Below are 27,533 nucleotides of genomic sequence, written 5' to 3'. Positions count from 1 at the left end.
GACCATGAGGCAAAGCCAATGCGGTGTGTCAAAATAGATAGAAGAAATAAGAGGGTGAACATTTGCCCACACCTGTAATACGGTTCTGAAATCTGCTGATTTAGCATCACCAACAACAAACGGTACTGTGAGCGCTGAAACCTGGTAGGTGTCGTCGTCAGCTTGTTTTTTAATGTCCTCTGGGAACAGTTAACCCTTCCATCCATAGAGATGTTTTACAAACTGGCCACTGGCTTGCTTTTATTCAATTTAGGATACAAACATGAAATCTGCGGAAATGTGTTCACTTGAAATGTATTCTCTGCCATATCTGTTTTTTTTTTGTATTATTATATATATATTTTTTTTTTACAGATAACAGTATTCTCGTCTGAACTCATTCTGTGGCCAGTGAATCTCCAAAACTGGGCCACAGGGCTACTGCTCCGTCATAGGACTCCAAGCCCTCTACTCTGTCCTCCATACGGACCACATGCTGGTCTCCTCCCTCCTCCCCCCTAGGTGACTTGCTGTACGGCAGTAATGGGTTCTTGTTGAGTAGAAAAACACGGTCATAAAACAATAAGGACAACAGTCACAGTAACAAATCAATACTCGTATGGGTGACACCCCCGGTGCCCCTCCCCCACTTGTGAACAGAGAGAAAAGCGTGGTGTAGGACTCTCAGGTCCGAGTGTCAGTTCTAGAGTCCTGGGGGGGCAGCCCGTTCACACACACACCTCTGCCCCATTGTGGGGTAGGAAGGAGTGGAGAGGAGAGGGCCCTGGTGTAGGTGTGTTCCCATACAGTTGAGTTAGGGGGGAAGGGGGGGTGAGGGGGGGGGGGGGGGGTCTGGTCAGGGTGGGATGGGGTTTGGGCGACATGCCTCAGCTGTGCATGTAGTTCCTGCAGGGGGAGTCTGGGTGGAAGTCGTACTTGCCCAGGGGGGTGGGGTAGTAGGTGGTGGTGTAAACGTTGCTCTGGGGTAGAGGGGTGGGGAAGAAGTTGCAGCTCTCGTCTGGGAGAAGGTTGTTCTTGTTGAGTGTCTGTGGAGAGAGAGGGAGAGGGAGAGAGAGGGGGAACAGCAGGGATGTGTTAGGGGTTGTTATTGGATGGTGTGAGCTGTGAGCAGGGGCTGCAATGGATTTTAGACATCGACTTGTTCTGTGAAAAGACGAGGCCGGGACTTTGTACCAATCGATGGTAACCATAGCAAAAGACACAGAGGTGTCACAGGAAGGACGTGGGGAAATGGGAGAGCAGGAGCGGGCGTGATGGAGACCAACGGGAAGCATCAATCATAAGCAGCGCTGTGAGTCATGCCCCCCTTTCTGACAGGTTAAACAGGCTAATGGACGACATTAATAACCAGGGACTCCGAGGTAGTCAGCACAGGACAGGGCGGGACACACGCACGCACGCACACACACACACACACACACACACACACACACACACACACACACACACACACAACTGTACTGTAGCCTACAGTACGTTCCTATTGTGCCACTGTACCACAGAGCTAAATGGACTAAATCAAACAAGCAATAACTCAGTCAACAGTCATCAAAATGGTGGGCTACTTCACCTTGAACTCCATGGGAGTGTACTTCTCATTCTTTGGCGTAGTGTTGCCCTTGTAGCTGAGGTGGTTGGGCGTGGCGGGGTGGATGACGGCCGACTCCTGGGAGGGCTTGTGGAGCCTCTGACAGTAGGTGTACACCAGGACAGACAGCAGCACCGCCGCAAAGAAGCTAGCCACCCCCGTGGCCATCAGGTGTAACAGAGAGAAGGCTGAGGGGGGAAAGAGAGGGAGAGAGAGAGAGAGAGAGAGAGAGAGAGAGAGAGAGAGAGAGAGAGAGAGAGAGAGAGAGAGGAGGAGGAGAAGTGAGAACGGAAACCTCTTTCCTGGGATGAAGCAACTGCAGGTCCAGCTGCAGCTTCTTTATTTATTTAACCACTTCAAAGATAATGGACTTTGGTTGGAGTTGGGAGAGATTTGGAAGGCCATGAACCACAGAGAGGCGAGGGTATTTGGGGACGATCGCTCTGTGGCTAATTGGGTTGGCGTTGATTCGCCCTGTGATGCAATGGGAGTGTCAGGGCGTGAAACAGAGGAGCCCCCTAAAGGAGATTAATTCTCCGGGAACGGGGAAAGAGGGAGGAGGGGTGATGAGAGGCACGCTCCATGTCCCTGGGGGTCCCTGTCACCCCCCCAACGTGGCGTGAGAGAGAGGGCGAGAGGAGAGGAAGACAGGGCTGTTTCTCCTTGTTCACTCACCCCCGCAGCTCTGGTCCTCATCCTGTCCAGGCAAAATAACTGCCGACAGAGAGAGAGAGAGAGAGAGAGAGAGAGAGAGAGAGAGAGAGAGAGAGGGAGAGAGAGAGAGAGAGAGAGAGAGAGAGAGAGAGAGAGAGAGAGAGAAAACAATAAGTGTCACATTCAATCAAACCATCCAAAACATAATCACAACGAACCACCGGGTGTCGCATAACACAACACACTGTGACACGTCAATATGAATCGGACTCGTGAAAGAGAACTCTTTCAGCCCTTCAGTCTCTGCGGTGTTCCAGCGGACCAGGGAGTCAGAGGTGGGGACTGACCTGGCACGTCGCGGGGCTGACACGGCCTGTGCTCCGTGGCGTTGCCCGGGCACAGGCGAGGGTCCGCCTCCTTGTCGCCGCACTCGCGGCTTCGTGGCTGCAGCCCCTCCTCGTCACACTCCCCCCACTCGGACCACACCGACCAGCCCCCTGGGGGGAGGGGAGGGGGGAGGAGGGGGAGGGGGGAGGGGGGAGAAGGAGAGGGGAGGAAAACAAAAAAGAGAGAGAGAGCAAGGGAACCAATTCACTTTTGGATAAGATAGCATATGACCCCGATTTCATTGGGACATGCATTGCGTCACTGCATTCAAAACTCATCTGAAATATGTTTTTTGTGTGTGTGTGTGTGTGTGTGTGTGTGTGTGAATGCTGCATACCTTCACAGGTGTGTGTGTTGCACAGGGCCTCCTCTGTGTGCAGGCCGATGCAGATGTCCCCTCCGTTGGAGGGGGCGGGGTTGCTACAGGTCCGCGTGCGCTGGTAGTGCCCACCTCCACAGGTGGAAGAGCACTGAGACCAAGAAGACCAGCATGACCAGGCCCCTTTCACTGAACACACACACACACACACACACACACACACACACACACACAAACAATTAGTGATTTGAGTGATTTCAAAATATTGACAAGCCTGGGCAGAGGGTACTGCTGGGAATTGTAGTTAGTCCTAAGAGCAGTACCTGGGCAGGTCTGGGAATTGCAGTCCTGGTACTCCACAGGGGACCCGAAGCAGGCGCTGGGGGCGCTCTTGCCCTCGGATGTGGAACAGGTACGTTTGCGGGTGCGGAAGCCTTTGGAACACTCCTGTGAGCAGGTGGACCACGTCTCCCATGGCGACCACCGAGTGCCTGGTAGTCGGGTCAAAGGTCGACCGCCAATCTTCGCCAAGTCTTCAACCAGAGCTGCAGAACCCAGAGAACAGATGTCAACAGAGAGAATTAAAACATTGCTTTCCTGCTATGAAATATTCATCTGATGGGTATGTTCAGCTATAGTAATGTGAAATGAACTAGTTTCTGTACTGTAAATTATTCAGAGATAAGGCGCCTCTTGTCTGTGTGGTTTCAAATCAAGACATCGCAAATATTTCATTAAGCCCATATTGCCGTGAGCCCGAATGTCTCATCCAGATAACATTGCTCTGAGACGGTGTCTAGCCGTCTGTGACACAGTGTAATAGCACAAAGACAACAGGGACCCCCCCCTGTCCTCCAACCCACCCATATACACACACACACTTACCCCCATCTTAAACAGCCTCTTAATGTCAGGAGGAAAGGCAGCTTGCCCTTTGAATTAATTACTCTCCAGAGGTGTGTGTGTGTGCGTGTGTGCGCGTTTGTGTGTGTGCATGTGTGTGCGTGTGTGTGTGTGTGTAGACGCATGTCGATCTGGACTGTGACACCCCTGGACCTCCACACACACACACACACACACCCAACCACAGAGCCTGTCACCAGCAACAGCCACACGTTCCACCCCAGTGAGCACAGCATGCACCAGCAGAGCATGGCCCCGGCCATCTAACAGACAGAGCCTGGTTGGCCCAGCTGCAGTCTTTCCACTTCCAGAGACATCTGGCAGGAGAGGGCTGTTTAAACTGCAGGTCAGAGACAGGGAGTCTGGCGCCTGCTGGAGGACAGCCACCCCCCCCTCCCCCCCCCCCAGGGCATTTCAATAACACCGGATGAGAGGTGTGAGCGGTCCTGGGGAGAGGACAGGACAAACTGGATGGGTGAGCGTATGATTGTCTGAGTCTCGTATTAGGGCTGTACAGATGCATAGATCAATCACACAGATTAATGAACGAATGATTTAGCTGACAACTATTTTTTTGTTAATGACTGGACATTTTAACGACTGGATTTCTATATTTAAGACTGACGACAAAAGGTTCAAGATAGAGTGAGGCATGTAGCCAAGTAAGAAGTGTCGTACCTAAGAAGCTTGGTTCAAGTAATTAGCTCCCTTTTGTCTTTGTCTGACGATGGGAATGGCAATTTGCACCTTGATTTGGAGGCCATCATCTCATAGTTGTGTGTAAAGCACCCTATTGATCCCCCACTCACTGTTTAAGCAACACTTCTAGGTTTCTTGTCAAGAAATGTTAAAATAATCTCTGACCAACTACATTGCAAGGTGAAAAAAGATCACATTTCTGCATTTGATTAATCGGGAGATTAATTAACTTAATAGGTAGATTAATCAACTAATGGGAAAAAACGATAAAATACATTTTTTAATCGACTAACAGCCGTAGTCTGGATGTATGACTGTGTGTGTGTGTGTGTGTGTATGTGTGTGTGTGTGTGTGTGTGCGTGTGTGTGTGTGTGTGTGTGTGGTTGCAGAGCATGACTCTGACTCACAGTCAGTCTCACAGTTGGCAGTGCCGTCGTTGGGGCAGACCCGGGTCTCGACCTTGCGTTTGCCCAGCTGGAGCTGGTGGGGGTCTGGGAGCAGGGCTCTGCAGGTGTACCGCGTCCTCTGCTCCTGGCGCGCCCCCTCCTGGGTCACGTTGACTGGCATCCAGGGGGTCCAGGGCGTGTTCCTCCTCACCTCCGGGCACGCCTCCAGATTACAGGTCTTATACTCCTGCAGGGAGAGGTGAGGGGTGGGGGGTGAGGGGTGAGGGGTGAGAGGTGGGGGGTGAGGGGTGAGAGGATAAATGATTTCCAAATGCTCCAATATTGGATGTAAGATCAAAGGTGGCTTGGCATACAGTCAGAGGGTGTTCAGGGTGTATACTGTACCAGAGCACAGCCAGGGCAGCTGTTCCCATTCTCACAGCTCCTGACCCGGGAGTGGACCCCGCCACCACACTCAGCGCTACACTTGGCCCAGGAGCCCCAGGAGGACCAGAACACTGGTTGAGGACACGGGATCTTCTCATTACACAACCTGGACACACACACACACAGACACACACAGACACACACAGACACACACACACACAGACACACAGACACACACACACACACGCACGCACGCACGCACGCACACAGACACACACACACACACACACACACACACACACACACACACACACACACACACACACACACACACACACACACACACACACACACACACACACACACACACAGCTCATGAACATCTAAGAATATCATATGGACAGGATCAAATCCAAAAGTGAGAGTGTGTACTGCGTTGAGTTCTCCCTCCGCCTCACCTCTCCTCCCGGCCCTGTCCCACACACACACGCCCCCCGTGTCGGGGGGAGGGGTTGTTACAGGACCGCTGCCGCACCTCGAAACCGATACCGCAGCTGGTGCTGCACTGGCCCCAGGTCGACCAGGGAGTCCACCCTCCGTTCCTGGAGGAGAGAGAGGAGCTTTAGACACACACACACACACACCCACACACCCACACACACACACACACACACACACACCCACACACACACACACACACACACACACACACACACACACACACCCACACCCACACACACACACACACACACACACACACACACACACACACGCTCTTCAACACAACCACTCTATCATACTCCACCACTGTGACAGTTATGTGATGAGCCTCCAACAGTACCCTTCAATTCTTAATGAGTGACCTCATCCATGCTGAATCAGACGTGCACTCGCACCTCCTGGAGTGGTCCTCTGTGGCTCAGTTGGCAGAGCATGGCGCTAACAACGCTAAGGTTGTGGGTTGGATTCCCGCTGGGACCATATATACCGACATGCATGCACTCACTGCAATGTAAGTCGCTTTGGAGAAAAGCATCAGCTAAATATAATGGACAGTACCTGTATCTATCTATCTATCTATCTATCTATTCACACCTGTGTTTACAGTAGTATCCACAACTGTAAAATTGTATTTCTTTTGTAAACCCTCCAGAGCATAAGGGACTCTCTGAGCCGCTCCATATGCTCGACTTGGAGGCCAAGAAGACCACAGCATAAAACATTCCTCAATTAGTGTAAGTGCTTCTCCTGTAATTCAATTGGTGCCTTCCCTTCCCTTCCCTTCCCTTCCCTTCCCTTCCCGTACAAGACAACTACATTTCAGCACCTTGGTTTCACTCCTGCATAGTAAAAAAAAAAAGATCCATATCGGTGAAGACTTCTCTAATTTCTGTAATTGTGTTAGGTCTGCACACACATATGCACGCACGCATGCACACACGTGCACACACGCACACACACACACACACACACACACACACACACGTGTCCTATTCTTCCATCTCTCTGTAGATACATCCCTTTTCTGTGTCGTAATGGTAGAATCCTGGAGAATGGTAGAACCCTCTAATGAGGATTAGATCGAATTTGATGAAACGACCTCTGGTTGGAAAATGAAAGCATCATCGATCTCAGGAAGAGGTGGACAAAACCCACGACTGCTCATCCTGTCTTCAGAACATGTCAACAAGTGTACTTGTTGGTCTGATATCTTACTTGACTGAAAGTGAAATCTCTCCTGTGATCAAATGTAAAAAAAAGTGAGCAAACATCTCTTGTGGTGTCATTAGAAACATGCTGCAGGTCATAAGCTGTGACCAGTGACCAACAGAAAACAGTGGTGTCATTCCTGTCACTCTACCTGGAGCAGTTGGCCACCTGTATGGTGGGGCCCTTGCAGCTGGAGCCCCCACACTGGGGGGCGGGACTGTCGCAGGAGCGCGAGCGACACGCACAAACGCTGGTGCCCTCCCCGTTGTCTTGGTTGCAGGGTTGCCATGGTGCCCAGGGGCTGAAGCCGCCGTCCTGGGTCAGGTTCCGCACCTGCGGGTAAAGGGTCAGAATGACGGTTGATGGGAAACATGGGTTCTGAGGTCAAGAGGAGTAAAAAGGTGTGTGTGTGTGTGTGTGTGTGTGTGTGTGTGTGTGTGTGTGTGTGTCTCTCTCTCTCTCTCTCTCTCTCTCTCTCTCTCTCTCTTACGGGGCACTCGGTTATATTCTGGCTCCATTGGCTCATGTTGGAGCTGTCCTCGATGGTGGTACAGCGCTTCTGTTTGCGGTCCCAGCCGCAGTAGGGGTCTCGTGCACCAAGGCATTGCCTAAAGGACCGGGCACAAAGACAGCAGTCAGTGGGACAGCGATGAGAAAAAAAAAAATATAAATCACTGCTGGACCTGCTTGTAACACGACATATTAGCTTTAAGCAAACACAAATAGCTCCTACCAATACAGTATCAGACTCATACATGTAAACACACGGTGGGAGTCATCATCCATCCTCATCCGGGCCGCTCAGTGAAGCCCAGTGCCACACGCTCCCCACTAACGCAATGTTTATCAATAAGGTCCAGATAAACATGAGCTAATTGCATGGTAATTAAATCCCCCCCCCCCCCCCCCCCCCTCCCCCCCCTTAATGAAACAAAGCTGTCAGAGCTAAGGGAAACCCCGGCTGTGAGGCCCCGGAATGCTGGACATGTTGCAACAGGCACAGGCCAGGGGAGCCCTAACCTCAGGACCCGTGAAAGAGGTCCTCTCTGCGGCTCACTCTGTTTGTTTTTCCTCAGAGTGCGGCTCCGTTGGTCTGAGCCCAGAGCAGAGGAAAAACAGGTTGTGTTGATCCAAGACAACTATGACGAGGTTGAGGCAGTGGGCTGTGTGAGAGGCTTGGTGGGGGACGAACGCACGATTTAGCTTGTCACATCCATGTGAGTCAGGGACGGGGGTGGGCGGGCTCAGTCAGGGACGGGGGTGGGCGGGCTCAGTGAAAGGCTCTTTTCTGACGGGGCTGAGTGGTGCCGTCTCTCAGCAGCACCGTCGTACTGCTGAGCTGTACGGGGTACAAGACGCTGGGCCCCCAGCCTGTCAATCAAACACACACCTCCTGCTGAGCAAGGCTCTGTGGAAACAACTTATCACAGAGCAGCTCCAGTCTGGTAGACAAGGCCTTACTCAGCACACAGGAGGGAAAGGGAGAGGGGGTGGGGGGGGTGGGGGGGGTGGAAAGGAGGATGGAGGGGAGTATAGAGAGAAAATCTCAAAGCTGCTCTCTCTCTCACAGTCAACAATCAACATCAGTCCCTCTTAAGAGAGTGACACAAGGTCAAGGAAAAACAAAATCAACAAAATTAACAAACGAAGTTGCTATACAGACCAAATGATTTAGGGTTACACCTCCAGCGCTGTTGTTGCCTCATCCATAAAAAAAAACGAAAAAAATAAATAAAAAAACTCTTGACAACCAATTTCAGCAAAGAAACTCCCCCAACACAATGTTTTGCTGAACTAGTGGGAGCTCATTTCTGGCTGCAATCTCAGGCTGGGAGAGAATAACGACATCTAGAGAGGATACTAGACATGCCACAGCAATTCCTTCCAATTACCTCAACCGGAATACTGCCACACTGTACAGCGGCTCCTTCGAGGAAGAGCACCTGCGGGAGAACCCATCACTAACCCCCCCTCCTCTTCATTCTAAAAGAAACGTTTTTTCCCCAATGAAAAAGCCACGTAATATAAGAAGATTATTCGACTGTGGTTGGAGATTAACAGTGTGTCACTGCGTGAGTTGTGAGAGGTAGCAGGGTCACAGCACAGGCCTGGCTTTCATTTTCTCCCTCTGTTTTTCCCCCAGTCCCTGCTGTATCTGTGCTCTCATCAGCTTTGGGAGACATTTACAACCTGATGGGGGGAATACAAATGGACTAACCTCAGACAGGCCTGATTGGTATTCAGTATACAGAGCATGGCCAACGCTTACCCTGCAATAAATACTCCACAGATCAGTCCCTGATAATCAGCTCTAATAACTCCGAACCACTGTGCTTAAGCACCCTGCTGACCAACTGGCGGCAACAACAACCTGCAGTTCCTACTTTCCGTCTGGGAAAGGAGGACCCTGGGAGGAAAACAACCCCAATAAAACCCCCAAGTCCCTACATTTTGGGGAAAACTTACCCCCACCCCACTTTCCTCCCCTGTCAAATCCACTTCCCCGACCCACATGACTACAGAAAGCAACAAAGAGCTCTTTGAGCCATTAAGACGCTAACAAACTAAACCCACTTGGCTGATAACTACCGTAGATTATAGGATTATTCGACCACAGTGTGCAGCTACACTGTACGATGGGCTTGCTTTCATTCATAATGCATGTAATAACAGAGTTTCCCTGTGTGACTCCGAATCAAGACGACAGTTATCTGGCGACCGCCAAGTTCATTACTCTGATTATTCATCCTTCGGGGAGGAGGAAAACCATTTCTCTCCAAACTATTAAACTAACAGCCGCAGTCCATTAATCTGGGCTGCAGGAGGTCCGAGGCTCGCAGACCGGAGGCTCCACGCCTACGAGAGCACAGAGTCTAATGAGAGAAAAAAGGTAACCTGGGGCACACAGGAACCTCTTAGGAATTTTGTTGCGAGTCCGTTGCATAGATAAGATATGGCTAAAACTAGTAGAAGTACATAAGGCTTGATTCAATCTTTTTTTTTTTGTATGGGCAGAAATACCCTTTAGCGAGAACTAGCAAAACCTGCCATGGTATATCCTTCTCTTTTTAGACTGTATTTCTTTCCCTTTTCCCATGTTCCAGGGCTGACAGGTGACTGTGATGGATCACACAGAAAAGCTCAGATGGCATAGCTGCAATGTTCCAGCCACAGTGACTGCACCATGAACAGAGGTAAATGAGCGCTCCGAGAGAGACGGTAGGAGGGGGGTGGGGGGGTAGGGGGGGGGGGGGGGGGTGAGGTGTAGTTAAACCTCACTATGAGTCAGCTGGAGCCTGCTATCTAAAAGGTCACATAGGATAATGCATGGAATTATTCATGAAGGACTCCTGGAGGTGTTCTGCATACTGGTGTGTGTGCAGCACGGCGAGGTCTGATTGGCTGTCTGAGGGAAGACAGATGGTGAGGGCTGCAGCATGTAGGAAACCTCAGTAGTCATACAGTAACACTGCCACTCCGGTACTTTGAACAGCATCCAGCCTTGTCCAGTCAGACTCTGTCGGACTGGAGGGCAGAGAGGAGCCTGACTGCTGGGTTGAGTGGTCTACAGTATGACCCGCTGTCACAATGATGTGCATTTACATTACATTTACATTTATGGGGAATGATATCCTGGCCTTTGTCTGCACATTTGTGTGTGTGTGTGTGTGTGTTTACATCGCTGTGATGTTCGCCACACAGGATGGTTGTCAAGGATCACCCCAAGGTGCTCGGCTGTCTGGGAGGAGGTCACAGTAGAGCTCTCTACTGTGATGGAGAAGTCTATGCTCAATTAAATATTGTTGCCCCCCCTCTGAGTGATCTGGACTGAGGGTGGTAGGGTATATAAGTAGCTATAGGGGCAAGGTCTTTAAGGGGGAGGGTCTTACCCTTCGGTTCTGTAGCTTGAGCACCTCTCCAACGGGACCTTCAACACTCTGTCGTTCAGCCCCACAAACAACGACCGATCGCTGTGGAGAATTTGCAGGCTCCTGATTGGCTCGCTCTGACCCTCAGGGAGGAGCTTCATCTCCTCCAGGTAACATCCCCGCAGGCTCTTATTGGTTGTGGAGAGGGCCTTCAGGACAGTGCCGTATTCTTATTGGACAAAGCGACAAAATAAGACATTGTATACGTGTCAGTTCTGGCTCTGTTATGCGCTTCTCTGTCACCCTCCCCTCCCCTCCCTCCCTCCCTCCCCCCCTCCCTCCCTCCCTCCCTCCTCCTGACTCACCGGTGCCAATGTACATGACATGGTAGAGGGTGTCACGGCCCTGAACAATGTCCACCACCAGCTTGGAGAAGCGCACGTTGTCCTGGGTGAGGAGCGGGTCTGTGGAGATGGGCTGGACCACGTCACTCATGAGGAAGAGGCGCTGGGCGTCCTGCAGACTGCGCTCCGTCAGGTTCTCTCCTGGACCGCGCTCCTCCAGCGTGCCACACTGACAGGACGTGAGAGTCAGGGTCAGGGTTACGCCAAACACAGCCACCATGACCATACTATACTGCCACTGAATGTGTACAGTGCATCAAGAAAGATATTGGCCAGAATCATAGTCACAAAACAATCCAGTTTCCAACAGATAAAGGACTACGGCCAAAAGCAACTGGCATTAAACTATACGACTACCTCCCCTTCATGAGTCAGTTGTTTTTCTCCATTGTCATAGACTTCTGGGAAGACTTCATTGCCCGCGGTTGGTGGTTATGAACTACAGTTTTAAGCAAATGCAGCTAACCAGAGTTTGAATGTAAACCACTCTGTACCGGGGCTGTATCTGGAAGTTGGGGATGGGATTAGGTGTGGAGAACCTACCTGGAAGTTGGGGATGGGATTAGGTGTGGAGAACCTACCTGGAAGTTGGGGATGAGATTAGGTGTGGAGAACCTACCTGGAAGTTGGGGATGGGATTAGGTGTGGAGAGCCTACCTGGAAGTTGGGGATGGGATTAGGTGTGGAAAGCCTACCTGGAAGTTGGGGATGGGATTAGGTGTGGAGAACCTACCTGGAAGTTGGGGATGGGATTAGGTGTGGAGAACCTACCTGGAAGTTGGGGATGGGATTAGGTGTGGAGAACCTACCTGGAAGTTGGGGATGAGATTAGGTGTGGAGAACCTACCTGGAAGTTGGGGATGGGATTAGGTGTGGAGAGCCTACCTGGAAGTTGGGGATGGGATTAGGTGTGGAAAGCCTACCTGGAAATTGGGGATGGGATTAGGTGTGGAGAACCTACCTGGAAGTTGGGGATGGGATTAGGTATGGAGAACCTACCTGGAAGTTGGGGATGGGATTAGGTGTGGAGAACCTATCTGGAAGTTGGGGATGGGATTAGGTGTGGAGAACCTACCTGGAAGTTGGGGATGGGATTAGGTGTGGAGAGCCTACCTGGAAGTTGGGGATGGGATTAGGTGTGGAGAGCCAGCTGGTGCGAGGGTTCTCTTGGTAGCGGAAGGGCCCGTTGAAGGCCTGGGTGATGGCACTGAGGTTGAAGGCACACACTGCAGAGGCCGAAATGCTGTTCCTGTGAGGAGGGAGAGAGAGGCCTGTGTCAATGTGAGGCCACCATAGTGGGCGTAATGTAACAAGCTACGATGACCACAGGGTTTACTAACCCTAACCCGGGTCACCTCCAAACGACTAAGAAAAAGTGATGTAGTTATCACTAATGTGGTACACTACATACTATAGAGACATTTATATAGAGTATTTTCAGTGTGATGTTCAGTCCCAATCTTATACTGTTATCACTGTCAATGATACGGCTCATGTTGTATAACCTTCATTCCAAGAATCAGTTATCTGCCAGGATATAAGAAAGGTATGTCGAGTTGTTAGTCCTCTGTGGCTCAGTTGGTAGAGCACGGCGCTAACAACGCTTAGGTTGTGGGTTTGATTCCTGCCGGGACCATATATACTGAAATGTATGCACTCACTGCAATGGAAGTCGCTTTGGATAAAAGCGTCAGCTAACTGGCAAAAATATATATGTTTGTTAGAGAGTCTTTGGAAGCAGAGGCTTCCAGTAAGGGACTGAAGTGGTACCATTCCTCATCCCATTCCAAACATTACAATGACGCCGGCCTGTAATTTCTACCTCCACCAGTGTAGTGATGCCAGTGTAGTTTGTACTGGGAACAAACACTCCTCAACATCTCAGCCCAGTGTCTCAACCAATCCATAGTTAATCATCTCAGCCAGATACAGTAGCTGCAAAAACACAGGGTCAGAGCAGGCTTGTCTGGGAACAGACACTTGCGAAGCTGGCGTTGAGACCAGGTCTATCTATGCATCAACAATGTCTTGGAGTGCTTGGAGCTCTGTGGAGATTCTGTGATATAAATGATACATTGTGTGGATAAAAATGAGACTCTGTGGGTTGCCTGAGGAAACCAAACCACACACAAATTTACAATAGCAGTTACAATAGCAGCGAAGCCACGGAGGCATGGTAATGACTGGCTGGGAGTTCTATATCGGGCCGGCGCTGAGCAGGGAGCAGCCGCCAGGGACGGGGTCCAGGCTGGGGCTGTGCTAGCTAGGCTATGAAACTCCATACGGAGCTCAACTGAGGAGCACAGATCTGTGTGGAATTTTCTGCTTTGTGCTATGCAGTAACAAGTCCTATTCATTATGTTGGTAAAAGTAGCACAACAATGTGCAGTAAGTAAGTAAAACAGTAAAACAACTTGTACCAGTTCACCTGACAAATAAGCTTTGATTTCTCCTGGTTTACAGTATATCAATGCGACATTTGTAAAAAAACAAACAAAAAAACAAAACAAAAAAAATCATTTAGAATAAAAAATTCGATATTGCCTCCTACACGCAAGATTAAAAACAAAGCTATACAAATTCGGCACAGATCAAGGTACAACCTATATTTAATGAGTAAGATCTTTCTCTGGTTATCTGGAACAGTTTCTGTTAGTCCTCCCGGAGGACCTGAGATGTTATCGCTCCATGTCCTGTAAACCTTCTCTATGGAACGGGGATAAGATGTCTTTCAGAGGAGTAGGGCAGACATACATCTGAACGAAAGCCTTTTAGTGCTGCCCTGCGCGAGCCCAGAGATGGACCCCAAACAGTGGAGCACTTGTGCCAACGAGATGAGCCAAAGCTGATTAGCCTCCTCTCACAATAGAGCCATTACTGCAGGTATGAAAGAGAAGGCTGGATTAGCTGACTCTGCCGGCGTGCCAACAGCTCCTGGATTTGCATCATCTGAATAACGAGCCTAGGACGGGGACAGGGGTTAAAAGCCTAGACAGTAATGCGCTGTGTATGGAACATTGGCACTGGGTTTATTATGCCCCATGCAGGGAGGGGCTGAGGGGTGTACCTGGTGTACTATACACAACTTCAATAATGGAAGTAGGACTGGAGGCGGACAGTTTTGTTTTGCTCCTGTATGGAAACGCAGGGCTTGATTTGATGATGCACACGCACACCAGACACACACACACACACACACACCAGCACGCACGCACACACACACACACACACACACACACACACACACACACACACACACACACACCAGCACGAACGCACACACACACACGCACGCACGCACGCACGCACGCACGCACGCACGCACACACACACACACACACACACACACACACACACACACACACACACACACACACACACACACACACACCAAATACGTCTGATTAGAGTTAGATGGGCTTGCGGTCACCAGTGTGCATCGGCCCTTTAAGCTTTAAGTGTTTCACAGTCACACAGAAACATTATGGCTATCCCACAGGCCTGCCACTCCCCACGGACGCGAGTCTCTCACAGAAACCGTTCTGCTCCGCCACTTAGCCAAGGGCACAAACACAGAGAGGAGTGGAAGGTTGATTTTCACTTTCCTCCTCTCAACATTTGGGCAGACAGCTTGAAATTACACCAGATGATTGCTTCGCTAGGCTGTACTTGCTTTGTAATATGTTTAGCATCAATAAAAGCAGCAGTTTTAGGGGACTGCTGTGAGGTCCATGTACACACAACGGGAATAAGAGAACGGGGAATGGAGAGAACAATAAAAAAGGTGCTCATATATTTGCTTGCATACTGTGTCTCTCACACATCGGTGCTGCGTATTTGTTGTTGTTGTGTGAAATGTCTGTGTGAAACAGCGAGCCAGAGGAGAATGTTAACCAAGGCCGGAGGTGGCTATAGGCCGGGGTGGGCTCAGCCAACCCTGACGTGCATTTTGCCCACCCAATCAAAAAGTTAAGAAAAACATTTTTTTTTCTGAATTGTTGATATTCCGGGGCCCGTGTTTAATCTCATATTTGTATTCACTGTAGGTCCATATACTGTGTCTTTCTATTTAGCACTGCCCATAGCCACCGCCAGCCTTGCTACCAAAGTGATGGTTCTGGCGCCGGGCCTGATGGTAACGCTAATTAGGAAGCTGTCTGTGTGTGTGTGAGTGTGTGTGTGTGTGTGTGTGTGTGTGTGTGTGTGTGTGTGTGTACTGTACTGTATGTGTGTGTGTACTGTGTGTGTGTGTCACTCACACGTTGGTGGTAAAGATGCCAAAGATGAGGTCCTGCTCCGGCAGGTAGAAGGTGCTCTGCAGCTCGTTGTAGTAGAAGGGGATCTCCCCGGAGCGCGAGCAGTTGAGCCTGGCCTTCATGAAGGTGGTCCAGGTGTCCTCCAGCAGGAAGCGGCCGCCCACGTCGTTCTTGCAGATGCGCGCCACCCGTGAGAACACCGTCTTCCCGCAGTCGTGTTCCACTGCGTTCTCCCTCAGGAAGAAGTAGGTGAAGAGGCCCACCTCGTAGACAGACACGAAGTGAGGCTCTAGGGGCAGGAAGGGAAGGGGAGTAGAGCAGTTAGGCCTCAGTTAGATATGAGATGTGTTTTTTTATTTATTTTTTTTATATGTTTTTAGGGCATTTCTGCTTTATTGGGATGGAGACAGTAGAGATTGACAGGAAGGATGGGAGAGAGAGAGAGAGAGAGGAGGAATGACATGCAAGACGTGTCAAGGGTCAGAATCAAACCAGGGACCTTGCGATTATCTGGTGTGCGCATGAGTCTGCTATGACACTACGTGCCCTGAGATGTGGATGGTATTTCTGATCCAAAAGCGTCACACAGTCACACAACACATTAGACACCTCAGACACCTCTTGGCAGTCATCATCCTCTAGGGACATGGAGAGAGGAGCAACTTTCTATCCTCATTGTCCCTCTATGATATTCCCTATCTTGTATTTTCCCCTTAGGGACCGGAGGTGCCAGACAGCAGTAGACAAGAAGGGAGCGTGTGAAGTACGGGAGGGGAGGGGAGGGGAGGGGAGGGTTGTTTACCGTTCAGCCATTTGGAGTTGTACTGGGCGGTGCGCAGCGGAGGCATGTTACCGAGGCTACGGTAGATGACGGGGTCTCGGCCGGAGAAGTCGATGACTGTGGCGGCGTACAGCTCGCCCTTCTCCGTCACCATGGCGGTGGAGTTGTGGCGCGGGTCGTAGGGGCACCGCGCCACGCCGTTCACCGTGTCCACCACCCTGCTGACGTTGCCGATCTGAAAGGAAGGAGGAGTAACTGTGTCGTTAACCACTTCATGACATCATTACATCATCCCTCTCTCATCCCCTCTCTTCCTCACCTGTCGGGTGGTGCAGACAGGGGTGAAGGCGTTGGTTCCGCAGGTGAAGATCCTCCTCCCAGTAATGAGCAGGACCCGGATGTAGTTCTGACACTCTTCCTGTGGGCGGGACATAGGAGGTCAGCACAGAGCGGACCATCGCCGCCTCTCCATAGATTGTTACTCCTGTTTTAATCATGTCTATCTACTGCAGCTCCATGTTGTACTCTTTCAATGGAAGTCCCATCCGAATACAGCACTGAAAGAAGTGGCTCTACTGCAATGGAGGCTGATGGAGGTAGAAGTTTCGGAGGACGGGCTCAATGTAACGCATGGAACGGAATGAGGAATGGTATCGAACACACCTGTTTGATACCATTCCTCATTCCGTTCCATGCATTACAATGAGCCCGTCCCTCCGATTTCTACCTCCACCAGCCTCCCCTGCTCTACTGTACCTCTGTTTTCCCTTTGCTCTGACATGACCGCTTGGTGTCTTCATCTGGACCCCATTCTGTCGCCTAGGAAACAAAGGTAAAGTATAACACATCCAAACTAATAAAACCCTGCGCACTTCTGGGATATTGGACACGTCGGACGTTACAGGTCATTTAATATCACAGCCAATATTGTAACCTTATAAACCCTTGTGTGTACAGTACAACAGTATAACCTCACAATCCACTTGTTTGCTCTTGTAATGCAGCAATACATGAGACATGCTTAGAAGGCTTAGAAGTATGAGGTGCGCAAAGGCACTTGCAGAGGACAATTGTCATTTGCATATGAATGTAATCACATTTTCTTGCCTAAGTGGAGTGATGCTACGACCTTCCCTTGACCCCATTAACAAATGACCTTCCCTCTGATCCTCTAGACTCACTCGCTTGCATCTAATACCGAAGGATACATCAATGAGATATTGATCACAGGGACAAAGCCAACGCAGAGAGCATACTGTAGCATGTTCCTCTCTACCCTCTGGATCCTGTCTCTCTCCTGAGGTTTTGGGGTTCATTGAGGGACACGAAAGTGTCTTGAGTAATCCTGCGTGAAAATACTAATATGTGACAATGTGTTTTGTGTTGACTAAGATAACAGACCATTTCAGTACAAGGTGAAAAGCAGAATCAGCAGTTTCAATACAGCAGCATTTCTCTTTGCGGGAAAGCACAGCTCTGAGAAACTGTCGGGAAGCTTCCACGGAATGTATGTTTTCTCCATAAATATCCAGTAAATTAACATTCTCTGCATCTCAAGGCTGAAAGTTGGTCAGAACAGCAATTCTATTTCGCTCAATTAGCAGATAAATACACTGTCTGGTGTTTCTCACAATGTGATAAGCACCACATATATTTTTGCCAACATAACTACAGAAAGGGAAAACATCTGATCTCTGGAACTTTCTTCTTGTACTTGTTGCAGGAAACTTTATTCTCCACACCGCCTCGTACAACCAAGACCATCTTGACATTAACACGGTGAGGATGGATCCATTCTGCTTTACATAGGAGCCACTGGAACAATGAAACCCCCTCAGCCTGCTGGAGACTCCCTCTTAAGCTCAGCTCTCTCTAATGCTTTCCCTCGGTCACCCCTGACAACGGAGCTCCCAAATTCTATTTAAAGTTTGGGACAAAGAGTCGAATGAATGGACAAACTGAAAACTCTGTTTGCATAATAGTATTGTGCCCTGGTGCAGTGGTTGCTTAAAGAGTTGGAGTCTCTGAGGTGTCTTTCACAGTTCTCTCACTCTCTCTCTCACAAGGCGTTCAGGCCCGCCAGATGAATACCCACAAACAAAGTCACACATCTCCCTCCCTCGGACCGGTCCACCCATTCACCAGAGTATGATGAATGATATGCCACTGTCCGAGAACGTCCATTGTTGAAGAACACTCACCCATGTCCTTGGGTGTCGTTATGCCAACATACTGTACACACAGAGCTACACTACGCTGTACCTTCCCACATTCACATACAAACACACGCACATACATCAAACTCTGCCAGCCCGTCATTCCACTCCAGCAACACAAAAAAGTTCACAAATCCCCTTTGATTAACACCCCATAGACCTCTAGGCCCTGCCCTCCGGCTCCATTCATCTCGAGGGACATGGCTGTGTTGTCGAATGGAGTTGATTTTGCATGGTTTTAATGCCCCCCAAGACAATAAGGGGGTTAGCCTCTGTGTTGTATTGTAAAGGCTTGGGGTAGGGGAGGAGGGGTGTTGGAAATGCTTGGGGGATATATACTTCTGTATAAATCAAGAGAAAATCATTTCAGTTCAAACTTCCTGAAGGCACACTCTAACAACCCTAACCCTAACCCATGATTTCAACTAGAACAAACTCTTCGAAAAATGATATGTAGTTATTTGTGAACTTTTGTCCCTTGCATCCATAAGCATATGAAAAAAGCTTCAAGAAAGAATTTATCATCTGTAAAAAATATATAAAAGTGTCCTTTAGTTGAAATACCAAAGCAAAGTGCAAAAGTTTAAATCAGCAGCTCTCTGTCGGTGCACAGCAGTCAAGCAACTAGAGAGATAGGATGAGATAAGACGGAGAGAGGGAAGAGGAAGACATGAGGGAAAGAGAGAGAGAGAGAGAGAGAAAGGGATTTGAGTATGATAGGGAGAGGGAGAGACAGGCTAAGCTGCGTAGATCTGGTTCCTGTGTGATGTTTCTCCTGGCAAACACTAATCAGGCCTGTAAACTGAGTCTGTTGACATTCCAGCCTAGTGGACTGGTGAGACCCCCACAAACACCTCCTCCCCCTGTCCCCCTAATAGACCCCTGCAGCGACCGTCATCTACAGAGCAGACAGGCCTGACTAGACAGCTTTCTCTCCTTCTCCTCCTGAAGTGGATACTGTACACGTTTATACACGTTCACAGGTCCACCATTTCTACAGGCTACATCCGTATGTCAGACTGAAAGCTGAGTGAAATCTACAGAATGTAGTGTATACCATTACCAGCTTGCCTCTTCTTACCTGTAAGAGGGACGCATTGCTTAGATTCAGTCTGAAGAGGTAATTTCTGCAGGTAGAAAAGGAGAGAGAGACAGAGAGAGAGAGAACAAACATTATGGCACATTCCATGTCAGAACAAAACCGGCAAACGTGAGTTGAATTGAATTGACCTATATGTCACCTCGCTCCTACGATGAGCTGGTTCCGGGTGAGGTCAAGGGTCAGTTGGGAAAAGTCCTTCACTCCGGGATGGGAGAATCCGGAGATCCAGGGAGTCATTGCTGGAAGGAGGACGAGGAGGAGGAGGTGGACGGGGAGAGAAAAAAAAGATGGGGGGGAGGTGAAACAAGAGAGTCAACAACATCCCGTTTGTGGGAACCAACACCAAACGGTTGCTGGCTCAGGCCTTCAGCCCAGCTCTCCTCCTCTGACTGTCTTCTCACAGATGTGTGAAATAACTCTCCGCAGACGCTACCTGGTCTGGGGAGCAGGCCAACCTACCATAGAGGGGATGACCTCAGACCTGCTGCTTTATTCATACGGCTTCAACTCCTCAGAGCAACATCAGCATTAACCTTCACCAGAGTTGCCAGATAGTCAAACCAATGACCATAATGACACATCTGTATCATATTGAGATAGCTGTGCAGTGGCTGCTCTGGACTAAAGGCCGTCGTCAACAAGCAGACAATCTGTGCCTGAGCCCTGTGTTGAAACGGGTGTTGACCTGGAGGCTAAGGTTGGGCTTTGTGTGGGAGATATCCAAAAGCAATAAAAGTAGACACATAGACACACACACACACACACACACACACACACACACACACACACACACACACACACACACACACACAGATCTTAATGCAACCCGACACCCACTCAAAACAACCGTGTTTCAGGCCTGCATCAAAGGAGGGCTAAAGATAGTCTGGCAAAAGATAACAGTTTAAACAGTCTTTTTACTGAGGAGATAGAGATCTGAGACGTATTGGATTATATCACCAGTCACCACCACTGGATTCTTGCCATCCAGTTCAAACTCAGCAGTTAAACACCAGATGGGGAAGCAGGATGTAGAGTACAGTACAGTCCAGAACTAATTACAGGAGTTCCTACTTGGACTTACCGTTACCAATCATTGTGTCTGAATTAAACCATCACACGTATTATGGTATGTACGACGCGCCAAACCGCTACGCTAACCCTGAGCGACCATGAATCAGAATTATACTTGTCCTGAATCTGACACGATTAAAACAGATCTGGTTCTTTGTCCTATAAAACAACCATGAATTGTTCCCCAGGGCAATGAATCACACGTCGTTAAATCTCTGTGAAAGTGTGAAATCGTGTGCTGATGCTGCATAAAGGTCAGCCCCACTGAAACTTTTTTAACAATGGCAACATTAATAATGAAAAATAGCACACACACTTCTGACTGGATTCATGTCACGCAATATAATCACCATACAATGCTGCAATAGTAGGTCTGAGCGACTCAAATCCACTTTGACTGCTTCGCGAAAAGCTTAAGCCTCCTCTAAACATGGCAGGGGCATTGTGGGAAGGGCCGCGGAACTGGTGACACATACTTTAAAGAAAAATAATGATTGTACTGAATAAAAAAAAAAAGAATGAAATCAAACTGCAGTTTTGTTGCCGAGTATGGCTATTGATCTGAATTCTACATGGTCTATGGTGACACCACACAAAACAGCTGCCCTGGTGCCTCAGGTAGACTGGAACCCGGGAACCCAGCATCAGCCACACTGGACCAGCACACGCCACCAGACACCCGTCACGTGGCTGATGATTGACAGCTTCCTGACAGGGAGTCTAAGTCGCCTGTCGCTGGCACTCATTTGGCTTTTAGTCACCGTTTTACCCTCTTGTCAAAACCGGCAGAGAATGGGAGACTGAGGCCCTAACAAAGACAGACACTTCTGTGACAGAGATCGAGATGGAGGCTGACTAGAGGAGAAGAAGAAAAATGGGGCAGAAAGTATGGTCATTTTGTTGTTCAAGCCCTTAACTGTAGTTTTCTGTGGCCACTTTCTGAGGGAGTGTTTTTCTGTGTCGTGGCAGAGGCAGCTCTCTCTCTCTCTCTCCTCCAGAGTGCTGTCTGACAACTCACAGGGGATAATGGATCCCTGAATAGAGCTGACGATGAAGGGAGGAAGGAGGGGTGCTCTTGAGATGGACAGAGAGAGAGAGAGAGGGAGAGTGAGAGAGAGAGAGAGAGAGAGAGAGAGTGAGAGAGAGAGAGAGAGAGAGAGAGAGAGACAGAGAGAATGTCCGTGTAAGAGAGAGAGAGAGAGGGAGGGATAGAGAGAGAGAGAGAGAAAGAAAAGACAAGCAATCTGCTAAAGAGAGTGTCGAATTATCAGCTATTGAAAATTTCAAAATCATTTCCTGTCTTTCTTTTTTTAGGGCAAAACCACCATCGCTGTGACTGAGGAACAAGTGAGTGAAACGCATGAGGCGGCAGAATCCTCAGAGGAGACACGAGCGAACAACAGAGATTCATGGTCAAATGTACCATTTGGCATGGTGATACCAGTCGACGGTGGAGGGTGGAGGTGCTCACCGTGGTAAGGTACTACGGGATGCTCCTTCCTGGTACACTCCGACGGGGGTGTGGGGGGGCTGTCAAAGGAGTGGAGCGGTGGCTGCTGGCCCAGGCAAAGAGGCAGGGAGATGAGCAGCAGCAGCAGTCCGGAGGTGGGGAGGGACACGGCTTCCCACAGAGACGTCGCCATGGTTACGCGGTCAACCACCCGTCCCACACCTCTTAACTGGTCCTCAGGACACACCTGGAGAGGGAGGGCGAGGGAAAGACAGAAGTGTCAGTCGGATTGCACGGAAAACGACAAATCGATCCTAAAAGACAGCCAGCCAATCAGCTCTTGGACACAGAGTGCAGAAACGGACACCTGAATCGTCAATAAAATAGATTTTAGTTTTAGATGTCCTACCCTGAAAGTCAGAGATAGGGATGTAAAAGTCAGCTTCTCAAGTTAACACCAGAGATACTGCAGTCTAGCTAGTTTAAATCAATCTACGGATGATCAAAACCTTTGAGTGACCCCAAGTCTCTGACTCCAAGTCAGTAAGGCCCCATTACTGACTATTCTGAAAGATGGCCTCTTACTGACTTTCACCCTACTCAAAAGGCTAGTGCACTTTAGATATATGACTGTGGAAAGACAGTTGAATTTGACCCGCCCAGTGCAGCTGACATAGTGCAGGTCTGGACTAAGTGGTCTACTGAACAGACCCACAGTCAGTGATGGGAGATGACCTTACCAAGGGTCAAAAGGTTATGGAAACAGTAGGTCAGCGACTCCCCTTATCCCCAACCCACACTTAAACCAATCCTGTCAGCACTGATAACCGCAAACCATTTGTTCAAATAGAGACAGGCAGGGGTTAAGGAAACGTTGTGTGGCCATGCTCTTCAAAAAAACCCACAAAAAAACCCAAAAAAACGTAGAAGGAATGACAGCCTTTCAGTCTAATACAACGAGAGAGAATAACAGCTTGTCTCACATACTTCAATTTCTGCCATTAGGACATGGTGAGATGCAGTTATTCAGCTGGGCCTGTGTACGGCGTGGGCAAAGATGTGGAACCGCCCCTGGTTGGAGCGAAAGGAAAGGAACGTAAACACGTAAAGCGTAAAAGCACCGCAGACCTGAACAGCTGGCTTTAGTCCTCACGGCAGCCTCTGAGCCAACCAGAGCTGGCATAGGCCCACTCTGCCAAGAGTTGCATGCCCGACACACCGCTATCCCCACCGCTATCCCTGTGGGCATCAGTAGCATCTGGCTGGCACATGTATACACCTCTGTGTGTGCACTGAGGAAAGCAAGCAAGCTCCATCTCTCCCAAACTTCCTTGATATGAAGGACAGGAGATTTTTGTTTAACAAAGTAAAGTTTGGCATTTATGTTGGCAGTGAGCCATGAGAGGTTCTTCAGACTATAATGAGTTTGTGTTTTGGGGCTGAGCAGCTGCCAGGAGTGTGTGTGTGTGTGTGTGTGTGTGTGTGTGCGTGCGTGCGTGCGTATCATGAATGAAGAAAGAGTTCCCTGCTGCGGACATGCAGGTCGTCATGGGAACAGCAATTATCTCTGATTAATGTGTATTAGACAGAGCAAAGAGGAATTGAAGTGTGTGTTCATCATGTTACATTGTATATTCAGCCATTGGACTACGCCTCGCTGTGGAATCACAATAAGAACTGAGCACAAGGAGTTCCTTGTTGACACAGAGGGACACGCTCATAGATCAGCGTTGTCAACACCTGCGTCCGACAAAGTAACATACCATGGACCAATTAATTGGTACTGTAGAAAGCAGAAGGCCAGGAGTTGAGACTGTGAAATTAGATACTTTTGGATCCTTTTTACTTCCTTAGGACTGGTATCGGTGGGCAGCGTTGAACAAAGCTCATTTTAATTGAGCGGCTTGCCGAGTTAGGATTTAGAACCAGAAGCCAATTAGAGACAACAGAGGGCTTTGAGCAAAGCCTGTAATCGGTGTTGTGTGCATGATTGATTTGTTATCGCTGGGTGGTAAAAAAAGGCGGGGGGGGGGGGGGGGGGTCTGGACTCTGTCTACCTCATACAGACACAGCCTCTGGGTGAGGTGTTTAAACATAGCCTGTCAGCACCAGACAGCTCTATCTACATCATAGATACAGCGACTCCCCTTACACTCACAACCTGAGTGGTTAAAGTAGGTAAAAGTGTCTCAATTCGTGTCTGTGTGCAGTTAGGGTTAGGATTAGGGTTAGAGAGAGGGGGGGGGGGGGGGGGGTTGCCATAGTTCAGACTCAGCCAGAGCCCAACCCCCATATATGATTGACTCCAGACATGGGAGAGTAGGGGCTGGCTACCCCATGACCTAAGGGGGTTCTGAGGCAGACACACACACACACACACACACACACACACACACACACACACACACACACGCAAACTCCCTAATTAGCGTTACCATTCTCCTCTGGTCTGCCCCAGTCCTCCCACTGCCATCTCATTCTGTCTGCTCTCTGTCCGAACCCCCTAAAGTCAGGCTTGTATTGACCATGTCTAATCCACCTCAATGGCCCAGACCCACCAAATCTCTCTAATGCCCACTCCCAAACCAGGGGTGGCATCATTGGGGCCCCTTTATAATGGCAGCCCCATTCAGATATGAGCCTTAACCAAAGAGGGAGAGGGAGAGGGAGAGAGGGAGAAGAAAAGATAAAGAAAAAAGACGAGAACAATGTGCTGAACTGAAATATCAAGCACATAAAAGGGCCTTTATATGGGTGCCAGATCCTTTTATGTAAGTATCAAATTTGATCATCTGAGACAGATGACTGCCTAACTATGGTTGGAGAGATGCATAAGTCTCAATGAAAAACCCCTGGGGTTGGAAGACTCGATGAAACACTGCACAGATGACCTGTGTCGGTGATGAGCCGTGAGACTATGTGGGCATGTGCTGTGGGTGATGACAAGCAATGGCAAAGTTTTACAAGTGTTGATGCCAAATAAAGAGCCAGCCGAGACGGGCCCGGCTGACAGCATTTAGCCCCCATTTCACAGTCATGAGATGTCTCTGGTGGAATGGGAAAAGTCCGGGAGAACCGAGAAGCATTCCAACTCCACAGCACATGTTGCTGTCGAATGAACGCCGCGCAAAACGACTACGCCACATTCCCTGAAACGAGGGGGAATGTGCCTTGTTAAGGTTTCAAAGAATGTCAACCATTTCGGTTGTGACTCATTCTCAGGGAAGTGTACGTTTTTTTTCACTCCGTTGCGAACGTTGTGAATTCATTTGGGACCAGTCGGTCCCAGGGATTCAGTTGAAATGCCATGTTTTGGGAGATCAAATGTTGTCGTAATGGACTCAAGCGAATGGAATTAAATTAGCATGGGCCTAGAGTGAACTCACCGTAGAATGGAAAAAAACAAATCTGACAGTGAATCTGGCAGCGTCCCCGTACTAATCCATTCAGAACATCCAGCTGGGGAGATGACTGCTCAGTATGGAGATGTGGATAAGATGAAACCGTACTCCTTTCATCATCAAGGCTTTCTTTGTGAATCAATAATGTACTTCCAAACTCTTGCTGGATAACCGGTAGATGCTTTTGTTTTGCTTTTGCTGTATGTTGATTGATAAACCAGCATTTCATTTGAGGGGACGGGGGACGGGGGGGGTAGCCTAAATATGATATTTTCTACAATGGTCCACAGTCCCAGTGCTTGTACTATTGGAGGCTAGTACAACAGCTCCTTACACAGATGTTTCTCTGTAAATCACTGGTGTGTGGATTCAGGAAGTCTTTGATTGATTTCCTGGCCTGACCTGTTGTATGTTTCCTTGTAACAGGCCTGTGGTCAATCACCTGACACTCACGTGTGAGTGTTGCTGTGCTGGTGTGCTGCACCCACAGGCTCCCAGACCCAAAGTAGACCCCTCTATATTCTAACTCAACCTTATTACATTTTGATGTCTGTCCAGCTCCACATAAGCAAGATTCAATGATACGGCTAAATCAGGGATTTTGTTGTGCTGTACTACACGTACTATATATTTTTTTAATGTAGTCTAGTCTTAGTCATTTTGAAAAAGTTGTCCTATTTTTGTCATTTGAATGATGATTTAGTCTAGTTATTGTTAAAATGACGAAAACTATGGGCTGCTTCAGTCGACTTAAGCAATTTCATTTTAGTCACATCACAGTTATATTGCCTCGTTAATCAAAAGTAAACATAGATCACTGACTTCCATGTATGCAAACATACATCCTATCGCATGATTCTCTTCCCAACAGCCAAAACAACAGAGATTGGTTATACTGTACATACAAAACTAGTTTGTTTTCTGCCTTTCTCTAGCTCCGTGACTGCTGATGGCACTGGTTCTTATCGAAGGCTGATGTTGATTCACTTACTTAGATAAATGTACATATTGTGAGTCACTTTGGATAAAAGCGTCTGCTAAATGACTTAAATGTAAATGTAAAAAAAAAAAAGTTGCCAAAACATGCCATATCTTATCAGAAACGGTATGCAACAGTTTATTGGTTGGTATACCCAAAAGAACATAAGTAACCTCATCCAAACTCTTCTACTGAACGGGCGAAACAAATCAAAACAAAAGGATAAGACGGGGATTTGGGTTTTTTGAAAGGATGGTTGGACACCACCAGGCTCTGGCCATTGCTGCAGACAGCTGAGTGAAATTGCAGGGTCTAGATAAGAGTCCCTGAGTCAGTAATGGCTACTATCACACAGAGGCTACGCTAACAGCTCCTACGGTATCTATACAAGCCCGTTTCACCGTCAGCCAATCAGAATCAGGCCGGGCAACACCAGGGCCCCTCCCTCTGTGCTCGGCTCAAGAGACACATTGTAGTCAATGATCATAAAGGAGATAAATATAGTAGCCTACTCTTGGACTTTTATTATGATGTATGATATTTACTTAACGCAACCATATAGCATATCTTGAGCATATTTCCTGTAATTTATACGGTACACATGAGCTTTCATTTGAATGAACAGAACTTATAACTTGAACTTTGAACTTTGCCGGATGAGGAGAGCTATGAGAGCCAGGTAATTGTGTGGGTGTGTCTGTTCCCTGGATGGGAGCTGAGACTGCAGCTGTCCAGCAGGGAGGATGAAAGTGTGGAGGCAGAGGCCCTGTAACCTGCTGGTCCCAGCCAGCGTGGCTGACTAATGAACCAGCAGCAATGGGCTACTGCTGCTGCCCTCGCCTTTGTGCCAAAGGGGCTCTTGCTGTGCGAGGGCAGACCAGAAGAGGCAGAATGTTCCTGAGCTTTGTACGTTGGGTAGAATAGGAACAGGTGTCAGCAGGTCCCTCTCGGTTTCTTTAACGGCGGT

At 48.9% G+C, this 27,533-nt stretch overlaps 1 protein-coding gene across 1 annotated transcript; it reads right to left on the bottom strand.

Moving 5' to 3' along the window:
- Positions 1-860: 860 nt before the first annotated feature.
- On the bottom strand, positions 861-22,379 carry sema5bb (sema domain, seven thrombospondin repeats (type 1 and type 1-like), transmembrane domain (TM) and short cytoplasmic domain, (semaphorin) 5Bb; the record flags this gene model as incomplete). Its single annotated transcript, XM_083681225.1, has 21 exons — positions 861-1,025; positions 1,571-1,776; positions 2,264-2,302; positions 2,590-2,739; positions 2,967-3,137; positions 3,272-3,493; positions 4,959-5,184; positions 5,343-5,490; positions 5,783-5,926; positions 7,186-7,367; positions 7,525-7,642; positions 10,925-11,132; positions 11,269-11,476; positions 12,421-12,556; positions 15,567-15,852; positions 16,366-16,579; positions 16,664-16,762; positions 17,101-17,163; positions 19,642-19,687; positions 19,802-19,901; positions 22,208-22,379. The coding sequence occupies 21 exons, from the start codon at positions 22,377-22,379 to the stop codon at positions 867-869; spliced, it is 3,297 nt and encodes a 1,098-aa protein (XP_083537351.1). The 3' UTR covers positions 861-866.
- Positions 22,380-27,533: the final 5,154 nt, after the last annotated feature.

The sequence above is a fragment of the Argentina silus genome (genome assembly GCF_951799395.1).
Source record: "Argentina silus genome assembly, chromosome: 11".
Classification (NCBI taxonomy): Eukaryota; Metazoa; Chordata; class Actinopteri; order Argentiniformes; family Argentinidae; genus Argentina; species Argentina silus.
Note: the sequence above shows the minus strand (reverse complement) of the source record. Positions and strands in the feature narration are given on the sequence as shown.